At 37.0% G+C, this 13396-nt stretch overlaps 2 protein-coding genes across 35 annotated transcripts in view; one reads left to right on the top strand and one right to left on the bottom strand.

Moving 5' to 3' along the window:
* The first annotated feature begins 103 nt into the window (after nt 1-103).
* On the top strand, nt 104-1905 carry LOC122414483 (uncharacterized). The gene is made up of 2 exons (XM_043425797.1): nt 104-1328; nt 1453-1905. Exons 1-2 carry the CDS (start codon nt 478-480, stop codon nt 1865-1867), a joined length of 1266 nt encoding a protein of 421 aa, XP_043281732.1. The 5' UTR covers nt 104-477; the 3' UTR covers nt 1868-1905.
* Nucleotides 1906-1930: 25 nt separating this feature from the next.
* slo (calcium-activated potassium channel slo) overlaps nt 1931-13396 on the bottom strand; it is a 100297-nt gene continuing 88831 nt past the window's right edge. For 13 of the 34 annotated variants that reach the window (XM_043425534.1, XM_043425526.1, XM_043425517.1 and 10 more), the window contains 11 exons: nt 12604-12666; nt 11784-11816; nt 11416-11548; nt 10337-10396; nt 9216-9612; nt 8547-8796; nt 8294-8430; nt 8087-8199; nt 7456-7617; nt 6671-6764; nt 1931-6338 (listed from right to left, as the gene is read on the bottom strand). In XM_043425534.1, coding sequence (XP_043281469.1) covers nt 6258-6338; nt 6671-6764; nt 7456-7617; nt 8087-8199; nt 8294-8430; nt 8547-8796; nt 9216-9612; nt 10337-10396; nt 11416-11548; nt 11784-11816; nt 12604-12666 — 1523 coding nt within the window. In that variant the 3' untranslated portion in view covers nt 1931-6257. The remainder of the gene's footprint in view (nt 6339-6670; nt 6765-7455; nt 7618-8086; nt 8200-8293; nt 8431-8546; nt 8797-9215; nt 9613-10336; nt 10397-11415; nt 11549-11783; nt 11817-12603; nt 12667-13396) is intronic. The other 21 variants (XM_043425704.1, XM_043425594.1, XM_043425697.1 and 18 more) reach the window with 7 other exon arrangements.

Raw genomic sequence — 13396 nt, 5'->3', positions numbered from 1 at the left:
AACTCGATGTGCGAAATCCAAGAGTGGAATATTCCAATTAAGCGTTATAAACGTCACGTGACGTAAATTCTGTTCGTTTGGTATAAATGCATGTAAATCACGAAATTGTGAGACACTTTTCTCAAGCGAGGCGTACGGAGTGCACAAGATGGAATGAATTTCCACTGGCTCTATGCCTAACGATCTATAGAGCACGAGTTGCGACCGTTTTGGCCGAGCTTGTTTCGTAACAAATTTCTTCATTTCCGGGACCTCCTTAATATCTGCTCACAACACGAAACGACTCATTAGTCCGGTAGTTTTGCGGACGTAAATGTTTGTCAATTTCAATCGATTATTGCGTGCTCGAACTCGATAAAACTGTCGTTTAATCGAACCGGGAAATGCAGTGCTAAACGATAAGTTCACTCCGAAATCAAGCATCGATTGCGCATTAAAAAACCAGTGAATTCCGCTGCTTATTGTACCTGAAGAAACATGAAGAATTCTAATTTGAAAAAAATGATCGATGATGAAAAGTGCTTCGAGATCGTTCGTAAAAAGCTTCTCGAAGATTCGATCAACGATTTTCGTCTTGTTGATTACGAGATGATACCGATCGACCAAGTGAACGGATACATGGGTCAATATTTCACTTTAAAAACCACTATTTCTTGTTCGGATAGACCGGACGAAAATCGTGTTTACAATTTCTTCGCTAAAATACCACCGCCTATAACGAGCCCTCAATACGAGTGGGTACAGGAATATGGCTCGTTCAGAAAGGAAGTCGATCTTTACAAAACAGTGTTTCCTGAAGTGCTGCAAAACCTTGAGAAGAGATCGATTCCAGAGTATTTTTTTGGTCGCGAAAACGACATTATTGTTCTCGAAGATATGGCTAACAGTGGTTTCGTGATGACCGATAAATTCGTATCCTTTGATTTTCAACATTGTCAAATCATCATCAAGAAATTGGCCAAGTTTCACGCGAAATCTATTATTTTTGAAGAGCTTGAGAAGAGAAATCTTCACAAGGAATTTTCTCACTGTATGCAAGAAACTCTGTGGCCATTGACGGAAGGAAGGTCGAAACGTATGTTCGACGCAGCTGTTAAGGGTGTCGTTTCTATGATTGATTTGGTAGAAAATCTCGACGATTCCGATCGGCAAAAGCTTAAGAATACCGTTCAAGCTCGATCCATAGAACATGCAAAAAAATTGTTGCCTTCTGAGAAGCACAGAAACGTTCTTTGCCACGGAGACCTTTGGGCGAACAATATTCTCTTCAAATATCACGAGACCGGAGAACCCGAAGCTTGCTGTTTTATTGATTTTCAACTGGCAAGGTATCAAAAAATTCATCTCGTTTAGTCTGATAGGAGAAAACCTCTGAAATCCGAGTAATTTCCCTCGAGCATTAAATCATGAAACATTTTATAAACCAAGTAATAAAATATGCATTTCCTCCAGGTACAATCCTCCGGCCCACGACATTCTGTGTTTCCTTCAATTTACGACGACTCGAGATTTGCGCGAGAACGAGGACGAAAATTTATTTAAAATATATTGGAACAGCATGGCCGAGTCCCTGAGCGATGCGGGTTTGGAAGCGGAGCAAGTTTTTCCCTGGAATAAATTCGTCGAGTCTCTCGAAGAATTACGACCGATGTGCATGGAACACGGTATTTTGAACATTCCAATAATGCTAATGGAGTCAACAGCAGCGTCCAAGTACTTCGCAGATCAGACGGAGCTCCTCGAGAGTGTTCTGTACGTCGACCGGACTCCGTTGATACGTGAACAATTTCTCCAAGTTCCACAGTACAGGAAGCGAATGTCAGATGCTATATTAGAGCTTCACGAGAGCGCCAAGTTTCGTCGATGACACTGATTAAAAAAAAAAAAAAAAAAAAAAAAAAAAAACATATCAAAGAATAATAAAACAATATACTTTCAAAAAACCCATTAATTTTTGAATTCTTTTCTTCCTTCTCTCTTATTACACAATAACAATCACATTACACATTGTTGTTGATTTGTTTGTTTGCGTTTTTTTCTTTCATCGTAACTTGCTTCGAAGGTTTGCTTATAAAAAAAAGTGTCTTATGTTTTTCCCCCGAGTTTTCCATTGGCAGGTTTAGGGGGGGGGGGGGGGGGGGGGGGGCAGGGTGAGAATGATTGCACATAGATCCTGAAAACACGCGGGGGACACAGAAGTTTGTTTTTTTTTCCAGGCTGACTTTTATGTATATAATTATTTATATCATCAATTATAATGAATATATAGTTATGTACAATATTGAATCTCATTCTTTAACAATAACATCAACAACATGATTAAACAACGTTCCTCATTGGTACACAAATTGTAAATGTACAGATAAAAAAGCATTAGATGAGGTCAATGAGGCATTGAAGGTGGGCGAACGCTCTGCGCGCCATTAATTTCATATTATTTTTGTGTTTTGTGTGTGTGTGTGTTTTTTTTTTTCGTTTTCGTTATTTCCTTATTTTTTTTTGTTTTCTTTCGGTTTTCTTCTGTTTATACATGTTTAAAGCCCGACATCGTTTATCAACCGATTGTATTTTGGTATGCCTCGTTATATTTTGTTATCTGCAACCTCGAAAACCATCAAATTTATTTCCGTTTTTTTTTCCACATTCATTCGAGGGCGCACACACTCGCTCACTCACATTCGCGCGCGCACACACACATGCACACGCACACCCACGTGCGCGTTATTCGTCGATCGGTGAATTGGTTTTTCTTTATCGTTTTTTACGAGTCTTAATTCCTTTTTTTACTTCGGAAACATGCACGTCGATACACAGCATACATACACGCGAATGCACAAAAGAGAAACATGACGAAGGGGATGAATGAATCAATTGATCTCGGTGCATGATTTAATTATTAAGAGAGTGCGCATAATGATTGTCATATACCCCGTCGAGCCGCGATCGTTTTATGATCTTCGCGAAGAGAAGATGATTTATTTTTTCTTTTTTTCCCCCAATGAAGACATTTTCTTTACAGCCTTTCAAACGTTCAATTCATGTCATGAAAATAAAGAAAAAATAGCTTTACTTAACATCGTTTGTGCAATGGACTCTCGTTTCTACGATATTTTTTCTTTTTTGTTTTACAATAGAAAAAATAATAATAATTAAAGAAATTGAAAGTACGAGCTTCGATGAAAATTCACTTTTTTCGGTTTCTCCACGAGAAGATCGCGATCATATATGTCTCATTCATATATATATATGCATCGTGGACTCAACGTGGCACAAGCAACCACGTTTCATTCTAAAACTCTAAGCAAGGCTTTCGACGACTTAATGAATGACTTGCACAAATCTAATGCACAAATTTGTATAATTTTTCGCTTTTTCTCTTCCCCTCATTGAGGCGAGAACGAGAGAGAAAGAGAGAGAGAAAGAGAGAGAGAGAGAGAGAGAGAGAGAGAGAGAGAGAGGGAGAGAGTTCGAAAAATTGCGTAATGTTAACGGGATGTGGAAGTTTTTTGAAACGTCAATTTTAACGAATATTTATAGAGTCAGTCGAGGCGCTATTCATTGAATAGAAAACGTGGTTATTATTTTTCTGTGTCATCATTCTTGATGCTGAATCTCGAATAATACTTTCAAAACGAAAATCAACGGATTATTTTTTGGTTGTTACGTACTTGCATCTGTGACAACCTTCGATTTTTTCTGTGTGATTTACGATGTTTACAGGAATCAATTGAACATCCAAAATGAATCACTCTCCGTTTTATCTTGCAACGCAAATCGATATTTTTCTACGTCTCTCTCCCTCTCTTCCTCATACACTTTCTATCTTTCTCTCTATCTATCTCTTTCCTCCGTATAAATGATTTATACAGTACAATGTGGGATGTAGTTGTTCTGTTTTTGTTTTTTTACTTTTAATTTTAATTTTTTAATTTTTTTAATAACACGAACTGCGGGTGGCAGTGAACAGTGCACGTGCACATTGCAACAGCAGCGGCGGCACAGCAGCGCAGCGGCGGAGCAAGATATACACGTTATATGCATATACGAACACGGCAGCGTCTACCACAACTAGTCTTTTATTTTTTTTTTGTTTTTTTCCTTGGTTTTTCTTTTTTTCATTTTTTCAAAAACTCATTAATCAATCATGGTTTTGTTAAACATTATTCACACGCTCCACCTTTCTTTTACGTGTTGTATATTTTTCTTCGTTTTTATTTCCTTCGTTTCTCTCGTGTTTGAGTGTGTCCGTGTGTGTGTGTGTGTGTATGTGCATTGTGTGCGTGTGTCGTGTCGTGATCATCTTCGCACTGTTGCAACGCATATTCATGTACTGTGTTTGTGTATCCTTTTTAATGTTCTTTTACGTTTTTTTTTATTTGATTATTATTTATTTTATCATTCATATTATTATTAATATTATTGTTATTATATAATCATTTATAGTACGTACGTCGTATATATACACATGTGAGTTTCACAAAAATATATAAAAGAGAGGGTGACCTATTCATACGCATATGTATAATATGTATAATTATCCAGTACGTACGTATGTGTGATGAACATGTGCATTCATATTCTTTAACGTTTGTTTGTTGGTTTTTTCGTTCGTTTTTTTTTTTTTTTTTTTTTTAATCGTTCAACGTCTGCGAGTATGCACATATCGACATACAACACACGATATACTCAAAGTTGTGTGGAAAAGGGGGTTTTTTGTTGTTTTATTTTTTCATACGTTTGCTTTGCTTTGTTTGTTTGTTTTTTTTTTTTCGTTTATCCTGTTATCATTTATAGAATCTGTACAAAGTGCTTGGATTCAGAATTTTCTGTTATGTGATAAATTTTTATGTCTTTGCGGTTGTTGTCCTTTTATATCGTAAACAAGACACACGAGGTTACATTACGTTGGCAAAGTCCCGCACTCTCACATTTGTCGCGGCCATAACCAAATTTTCTCGCTGTTTGTCGATGTCTACATTTCTTTTCTTCTATTTATCTTTTTTTCGCTCGTTTCGTATTTTTCTCGAAATTTTCGCTTCTCTTTGCCTCGCGTAACACCAACTGCCGAACACTACGGGTGTATCAGCTAAACGAAGATAGGGACTTGGGCAAAAATTTCATTGAGAGACGAAGCAACTCGCCTCAGTTTTGTTTTTTCTATCATTTAGATTTATATATTATTTGAATGATGTCAGTTTTCCACCCTTGCTAAGCAAGATGAGAGTTCACTGTCGTATCATGAGCTGAGGGATGAAACACTTTTTTCTTCCTTAAGTTGAAACCATATACGCTCTTTCAACGGATGAAAGTACGCGTATATGAAAAAACACGATTGTCTTGTTTTCTTCTTACTCTCTCGAACGCCACTTTCAAAGGGTTTTTTTTTCACGTAAAAACGATGTTTTTTTTCTTCTTTCTTCATTTTCTTCTTCTTCTTCTTTCTTGTGATGGCTATCCGAAAGCGTTTCGAAGTGTGCATGCGCAGCAGCTCTCGTTGACAATATTCTCGCGGTTGAGGGAGTGACGGGGGTCGAGAAAACGTCTTATCATCTTCGTATTCGTGCATATCCTCAGTATATACTTTTTTCTTATAGGTGCGGGACAAGGGGGGCATTAGGAGTTAAGGATGACTCGTGTAGCAACCCTCGGACCAGACTCCATCGTGCCACTTCCAAACTTCCCCTTCACCCTCCTCTTTTTGCTGTTCGCTCTAAATTTTTCGGCTCGCTCGCTTTAAATTTTTCTCTCATCTTCTCGAAAGTCATTCGCATTTGTATAATTGGTCGCTAATTTGAAGAAAACGAGCTGTTTTTCTTTTTTTATATCTCATGAAATACGATTCGGAGGAATCCTTGGGACAGTCAGTCTTCGAAACGAATTTCAGAAATCGGTAAATGATTTTTTTCACGTTTGTTTCTAAAGCTTTTGAACTTCAACAGTTGGCACTCATTCCCTCGTGATGTGCCAGGCGAATACGTTTATTGCGATAGATAATTGACAAGGCAGCGAAACATGATTTGTTTTTCCATTTCGCCGTGTATTTACGTCAGCAGGATCATGATGGATCGCTTTCGTACTTTTTCAACGAAAGGATTTGCTCGGAAGTTGTTTGTTCTTGTTTTTTGTACGTACTTTCCATCGGTCGAGGAGGATGATGAGGGTTAAAACTTACAGATGATTGGGGTGGCACGACAGTCCCCTACGCTCGATTAGATGTAGGAATATGGTCCATCGGTTAGGGCGCTACACAGCAACAGTCAGGAAGCGTCGTCCTTTCCACGCGCACCACGACTTGGTCGATACTCGAGGCCCGGATCAAACTGCATCAGTACGAAAACCTGGAACACCACGAAATTTCCAATCATGCCGACCGTTTGCTGTGATCACATTCGTGCATTTATAAATAACGTCAATCACACTGTCAATCATTTTTTACCATTCCGCTTCTACGCTTTTTTTTAAATACTCTAAACTTGCTTAAAAATCTGTACGTTTTCGTCGTGAACAATTTTTTCATTATGAACCGAAAAATGTTCGTCAACTGTGCGACATTTTTACAAAAAATCGTATTCCAAAATTCTTCCACTCGTTCGACGAACCTTGTGTATAGAATTCATAAAAACTTAATTTCTTTTTGCGATGTAAAAACTGGAAAAGAGATCTCACGCACCTGATCCGTGGGTAAGAGAGTAAAATCATCGGGTGGATTTGTAATAACGTAACGCTTGGAGGATGCGTCGCAAGAAGAGCTTGTGTCACGAAACCTAAAATGTGGATGTGAAAGAGAAAAAAAAGAAAAAATACGTTAGTCGAGATCTAAACGAGATTACTCCGTTGCACACATCAATAACGAACACACACACGCACATGATACAAAGACTCACAATTAAATGGATTAATTGTTTAATGTAGCACACAATAACCACAAAAGCTAACTAAACAAACGTAGCTAAACTAAAATTATTAATCTGTTTAATCGGTCTTCTTATTCTTTCGTTTGTTTAAACCTGCTTGGGCGAGCAACTAAACGCTAAACAAAACGGTGACAATACAACAAATTTTCAAAAATGATATTTTTTGGATGGGAGGGCCAACTTACGAAATCTTCGGACATTAGTATACAATTTTGGTGTTCATGAGGCAAAAAACGTAAAAATGCAAAAATTGTGCGCCACAAATTAATAAATGCACGGACATGTACATAGATCATGAGATAAAAATTTCTTTTTCTTGACTTTTCGTTTCTTTGTTTTGTTTTTTTTTTCGTATTTCGTCGAAATGAATTCGACTCACGACATTATAACAGAATAAACATTAAAAAATATACGAGATAATAGACGTGAGACAGCAGTGAGTAAACAGCTTTAGCGGTGGCCGACCAGACCACATTGACCGCCATCGCTGTGCACCCAGGGTAATCCAATAAATACCATCGAGTTAAAGAAAGTCCGGTACCTGTACCTGTACAGACCAATGCACAGCATTCCATACGACTTTAATGCTGCGACAAAGAGGTCACCGTACTTGCCTCCCTCTCCGTATTGAGCCAATGGCCCATCGTATAACGATATTTGACCGACGCGACATCGATCCCTATTAGCCAGACTATCCGCAGTGCTAGAAAAAAAAAAAAATAAAATAAACTCATTATCATTTGAGTTTCCATCGAATATTCAAATGGCTATTTTTTCGGAAATTATGATAATATTAATATTTCATCTGACCATAATTAAAAAATATGAACCTCACATATTTTGAGAGTAGTCAAACATGCATACGTTGCACGAGGGAAATTAAAATCGTATTGATTTATTTTATGTATAAAAACTAAATTGGCCAAAAATGTTTGGACAACTTCGCGAAGCGAAAGTTACTTCATGAAATACATAAAGTTTTTTGACTGCATCCCTTGGGGAAAAAAATTTTTCATAAATTCGAGAATATAAAAGCACTTCCAACTTTCCATTTTGCTGTAAAGTTTTATTGGTGCATGAGATGATACTTTTTTCTACGAATTTTTTCAAGCATCAAATCGTCGATGTATTCGCCCAATAAATTTCGAGAGTATTGCATGATATTTTCTTACCTGTAACCACCTCTAAGGCCTGCCCCTTCGGCTAGAATTAATTCGAGTTCGGGCGTTGCTCCGCCGGTAATTAACGATCGTATGAGAGTCAACGCGTTCTGATTGAAGTATGTCTGGGAAATTATGAAATTTTCATGAGATTCGAGCATTCGAATGCTTTGAAGACCCATTCAGCAGCGTGTTATACGAAATACTCGGAGTCATTACCGTTGACATTAAGGAGTCAAGTACGCTGACAGCGAAGGCAGTGCCACAGGCAAACGGTTGTGTCAAATAAAGCTCCGTGTCCGGATCATCGTCGTCGTCCTGATCAAGGAACTGCACGTTGCTGTCGTTTACAAGTTCTTTGAAAAAAATAAACGAAAGCTGATTAGATCAGAAAACAAAATACATTTAAAAAATTGAATTTAAATTCGATAAACCCCCTCTTGTTTTAAAAGAAAATGATGGTCATCGTTACCGGTGATCATTGGTACATTAGCACCGTAAACTGAACCACGTCGCTGTAGAACAATCGGACTACCAACTTGGCTCAGTACACCGATTGTATCGTCGAAGGTCATTGCCTTGATGTTTAGGGACGCGAGAATGGCCTCCTTGTCGGCGAGGGTTGGATCGTCATTGCTAGGCACTTTTGCCGACAGGATGCAACACATGTCGCATAGATTTACATTTACGGCACGGAGATCCGCTCGGCTTAATGGTGAACCCTTTTCCAAAATAAACATTCAATTATTAATTGATCGTTTTTTTCACACAAATATTTGTGTCAATCGAATTAGTGTAAAAAATAAAATCATCAAAAATATTTATATTTGAGTTCTTTGTCATCAAAGTGTAACAATTCCAGCGTTCTTTCAGCCTTCAGCTATCAGTCTTTTAAACGGTTTGATATTTTCCAAAAATTTTTTTTCATTTAACGATAAAACAATGCTGGATGGAGTCAATTGCATAAAATCTCATCTCTGAGAACCATCAGTTCGGTAGTTAAATTTTGAATAGCATTTTTTTTCAGTTCTAATGGAATTAAAAAATAAAAATTCGAGCGAGTCACGTTGATTAGATTCACTCTCACAATGCTACTGTACACGTTTGTTCATAACACAATGAAAGAAACAGTGAGACTTACATTAAGAACGGAAATCTTGGGCAGGTTCTGCAGCATCTTCCACTCCCGTCGTATGTAATCGACAGAGCCAACTATCACTACATGTTTAAGCTCGTGGTAATGAAAATTGGAAGCTCGTAATGGCATGACAAGGTTTCTCAGTCCAATAAGAGGCGAATCGGGATCGGCAAATAGGCATACAACAACGTGACCATTAAGTACTGTCATTGCCGCCTGATTACGATCAAGTATACAGTCTTCGAGGTTTCGGGCAGGACTCCAATGAAACATACCCGTCGAGTCATACTTCATTTCTGTCTTTTCGAAATCAAAATCTTTTGCTTGATCGTCGGCAATGCCTATCTGGAGGCCACCGTTGTTATTCACATTGGCACCACCCGAAGCTCGACTTGTTGGCCTAAAAATGAAACCATTAAAAGTTTTATATCAGTCATACCGTCGGTTTATTACAATTTTCGATAAATTATCATTGAAAAAGTCATGGAAAAGTCATTTCAACTTCGTTGAGTCTAAGCTTAATCGGAAAATATCACAATCCAAAAAAAATCCATTTTTGAGGTTTGTCAATACAATTGAGTTGGTGAAAACGAATTTCAGGAGATTATCCTGATTCATTGTTTTATCTCATTTTCTTTACATATCGATCATTGAGTTTCAGTTTTTATCGATCTAATTAAACTCTATATCCTTCGTTTTTTTTCTGCTTTTTTGTACTCAAAAACACGAAGACTAAACTCATAATGTAAAATGAGATTCTTTTAAGGCTTGAAACAGAATCGATCATCTCGTCCAGAGCACACAGTTTTATTATCAAAAGGAAAAACCTTAAATGGAGCTTTCTTTGCAGTGTGTTAAATTGGTTATTAACAGTTTACATGCGAGCAAAGGTCAGTGCTTGGTGAATCGCATCTACAAAGCCAAGTAGCATCGAGTAGTGTTACATTTCAACGCATGTTTGTGAGTGTGTGAGTAGCAGTTTGTTTTTCGCGCCGTTTTTAGAACATTGTTTAATTCTTTTGTTATGTGAACAATAGAATGGTGAGAAAAATACGAAAATAATGGCGGTAAAAAAGTTGAAAAATTGAAAAATAACACAGAGTTCGTTAAGGGCGTAAGCGTACATGAGTTTTTTGACTTCGTAGGCGAGACGGTAGCCAGGATATGCAGACTCCTCTTGCGATCTGTAATCAAAAGGTGAGTGTACGTTGATCTCCGAAAATTAATATTCAATCTGCGATATTTTCTTGTTTCTTTTCTTCTCGTTTTTTATTTAACCCCAACCCGAATCGGTCTGTCGATTCTGTTATTTATCGATCTGTTAGCACGCACTTAATAGGTCAAATTTGGTCTAATGAATGTTGATTAATTATTGATATTCTCATATTGAGATTGCTGCAGGCACACTTTTGAAAATTGTCAATCAAATATCTTTTTTCGAATGAAAAGTCAAGAATTTTGACTGAGAAGTCGAGAAAATTAGGCTGTCTGACGATGAGACGATTTTAAGGTTATACTGCAGGTGCGCGGCTTGCGGTCATCAGATTTTTTACGATTCGATGATTTCAAGTTCCTCTTGAATAAATAATTACACGATAGGTTTTGCGATTGGTTAAAGAATTTACTTCTTAGAGGATCATTTGAGTGAAGAAAAACTTTTTTAGATGGTCCATGATATTGTATCCAAATCTTTAGTGAACGGGGAGAAAATTGATTCTAAAGTCCGAGCCCAAAGTTCCCAGTACAATGTAGCGAAACTTTAAAAGTATTACGATAATAGTTTGATTTGTTGAAATTCTTTTGTAGTTTTTGTGATTCATGCTTCGATCCAAGAAAAATAATAATGGCGGTGCCTCGTTCGTCTAAACATGTGCAATTTCTGTTGCTCGTGATATTCCTTCTCAAAATGGTACTTTTTTTATCGAGTTATATTAGGATCGAACGAAAGCTTTAGACAGAAATTTTTCAATGTAGCCGTGTTAAATCAAAGTGCCAAAAAGTTATTTGCGGTTTATCACATTGTAAATTAATTCTATCAAATATTTATCGAATCTCATAATTTTGAGAAAATAGTGATAATTATAGGTTCGAAATAAAACATCGATTAGTATAGAGAAGAATCGTATGGAATGTAACAATAATACAAGGGACCAAATCTATATCGTGTTTCAATAGAACCTTTTTTTTCCCAATCACACTATACCTCTGATTGTACGGTTGATTCGGGCTTGTCAAACTGTCGCTAGCAGCTCTGTTGACGTTTGGCTTGACCTTGTTAACTTGCTTCGTTGAGTTTATCGTCGTCATTCCCACGGAGTTACGATGATTTCTCATGGCTGTGAACATTTTTCTTCGTCATACAACTTCACATTGAAGAAAAAATAGAGAATAACGAGACGGAAAGCAGCTGACGAATTGCAAATACAAAGATTACTCTTTCATGAATATCGCTAGTTAGTTTCGCTCAAAATAGTTGAATTAGATTTTATGAACAAAAAATGACGGTTGGGATAGATTATTAAGACGAATTCGTCATCCGAGAAAATGAGAATGAACGAATGAAAATCTTACCATTTGGATCTTCTCGTTCGCGACTGATCTCACCTAAAATTCATACAAATAATTTAGCAAAAAATAGTAACGAATTGTTTCTATTGGCAGCCATTCGATATTGAGAGCAAATATAGTTGATTAACAAAGCTGTCCGCGTGAAAATTTTTCTTGAATTCTTATTCATATTCTTCTGAGAGAATATTCAATATTATTAGTGCGCATTGCAACGCTTCAACACACCTACAGCCCCATGCTTACAGACCCGCATAATTTCTCAAAGAAAACGTTTGAAAATATTTGTTATTTATTCAAATTTTTATTCATACGAGAATATAATCCAAAATTTTTCAAACGATCGTTTCTCTTATGAAACTCTTCGTCGTTTTGTCGAATATTATTCAAAGCTTCAAATAAAAAATTTCTTAAAACCCACTAAGCTCTTTAAGTTTCAATCGAATGGCCGCTTCTTCCAGTTTAATCACTATCGAGAGCTCACAATCCTACACATTTATCGAAACACTAACGAAGAAACGTCAATATTTAATAACATAATTGCCTCATCTAAATTGGCAATTGGTTAGAAAATTTTTAGCGTCTAATTCAAAACGTATTTGATATCATTTCGATTTGACTACGATCAACGCGTTATTTAACTCGTGGGTAGCGTTAATTTATTGGAAAATACGAAGCATCGCACGTAAAGTGTGTCAAGTTAGCTGTTAATTTAAAGCAAGTTAATTTAAAATTTACTTAAAAGTAGTAAATTCGCTCAAAATATTGCTTCAAAGGAGCTCAGTTTGCGGGACTGTAGCATGGACTGACTGAGGTGCAACTGTACCTCTGACGTGAACCATCTTGGGCAGTTCTGGCGGAGTGAATGTGGGGGGAGGATGATGGTCGTCTGTAACAAACCGCTACACATGTTAGCTACCCTATCTAAGTACCTAATGCCTAATTTCTACTTTTCTTCGAGCCATTATCGAACGAAGTATGAATGAATGATTTATTATCGTTCTCTATTCCGCCGAAACCGAGCTGAATGTTGAGTATTTTTGCAAATCGACTATTTTAGTTTTCGTTAAATTGTTAAGATTGCTTATACAGCAATGTTGATTTTTTTGAGAAGTGTGATGAACTATCGATGATGACTCATTATGAAAAATCCTTAGGAACAATCGAGTACAATTTCAATGCTCAATTAGATTCGCACGGATATCAGTAGAGAATGAAACCAGCGAAAGCATCGAGAAAGATCGTGTGAAATTTTTTATCCTTCCCGTTGCTCCCGTCATTATAAAAGCCACTAACTACTGTTAGCTGCATGCACCGTGCACGAGGAAATCGATTAGAGCATTAAGGAGTCCATCGAATTTCGATAAGTTAGAAGTGAGTGCAAATTTCTCAACAAAATTTATTATTTTCGTTGTTGCAACGTCTTTGGATTCTGTATACCGCATACGGTTACTCTCTGAGCTACGTAAGAAGTTATCGCTCATTCGATGTCGCTGCAGCAACTAAAGCGAACGTGCAATAGTCAAAAAAACCACATTAACTTACGATTCATTGGTTTAGCTTGGTAATAGGAAACATTTATTAATGTTCACTACGTAATCTAAAATGCATTTAATTCA

Source organism: Venturia canescens, chromosome 1, assembly GCF_019457755.1.
Source record: "Venturia canescens isolate UGA chromosome 1, ASM1945775v1, whole genome shotgun sequence".
NCBI lineage: Eukaryota > Metazoa > Arthropoda > Insecta > Hymenoptera > Ichneumonidae > Venturia > Venturia canescens.
The sequence above is the reverse complement of the archived record's forward strand: the minus strand, read 5'-3'. Positions and strand labels throughout refer to the sequence as shown.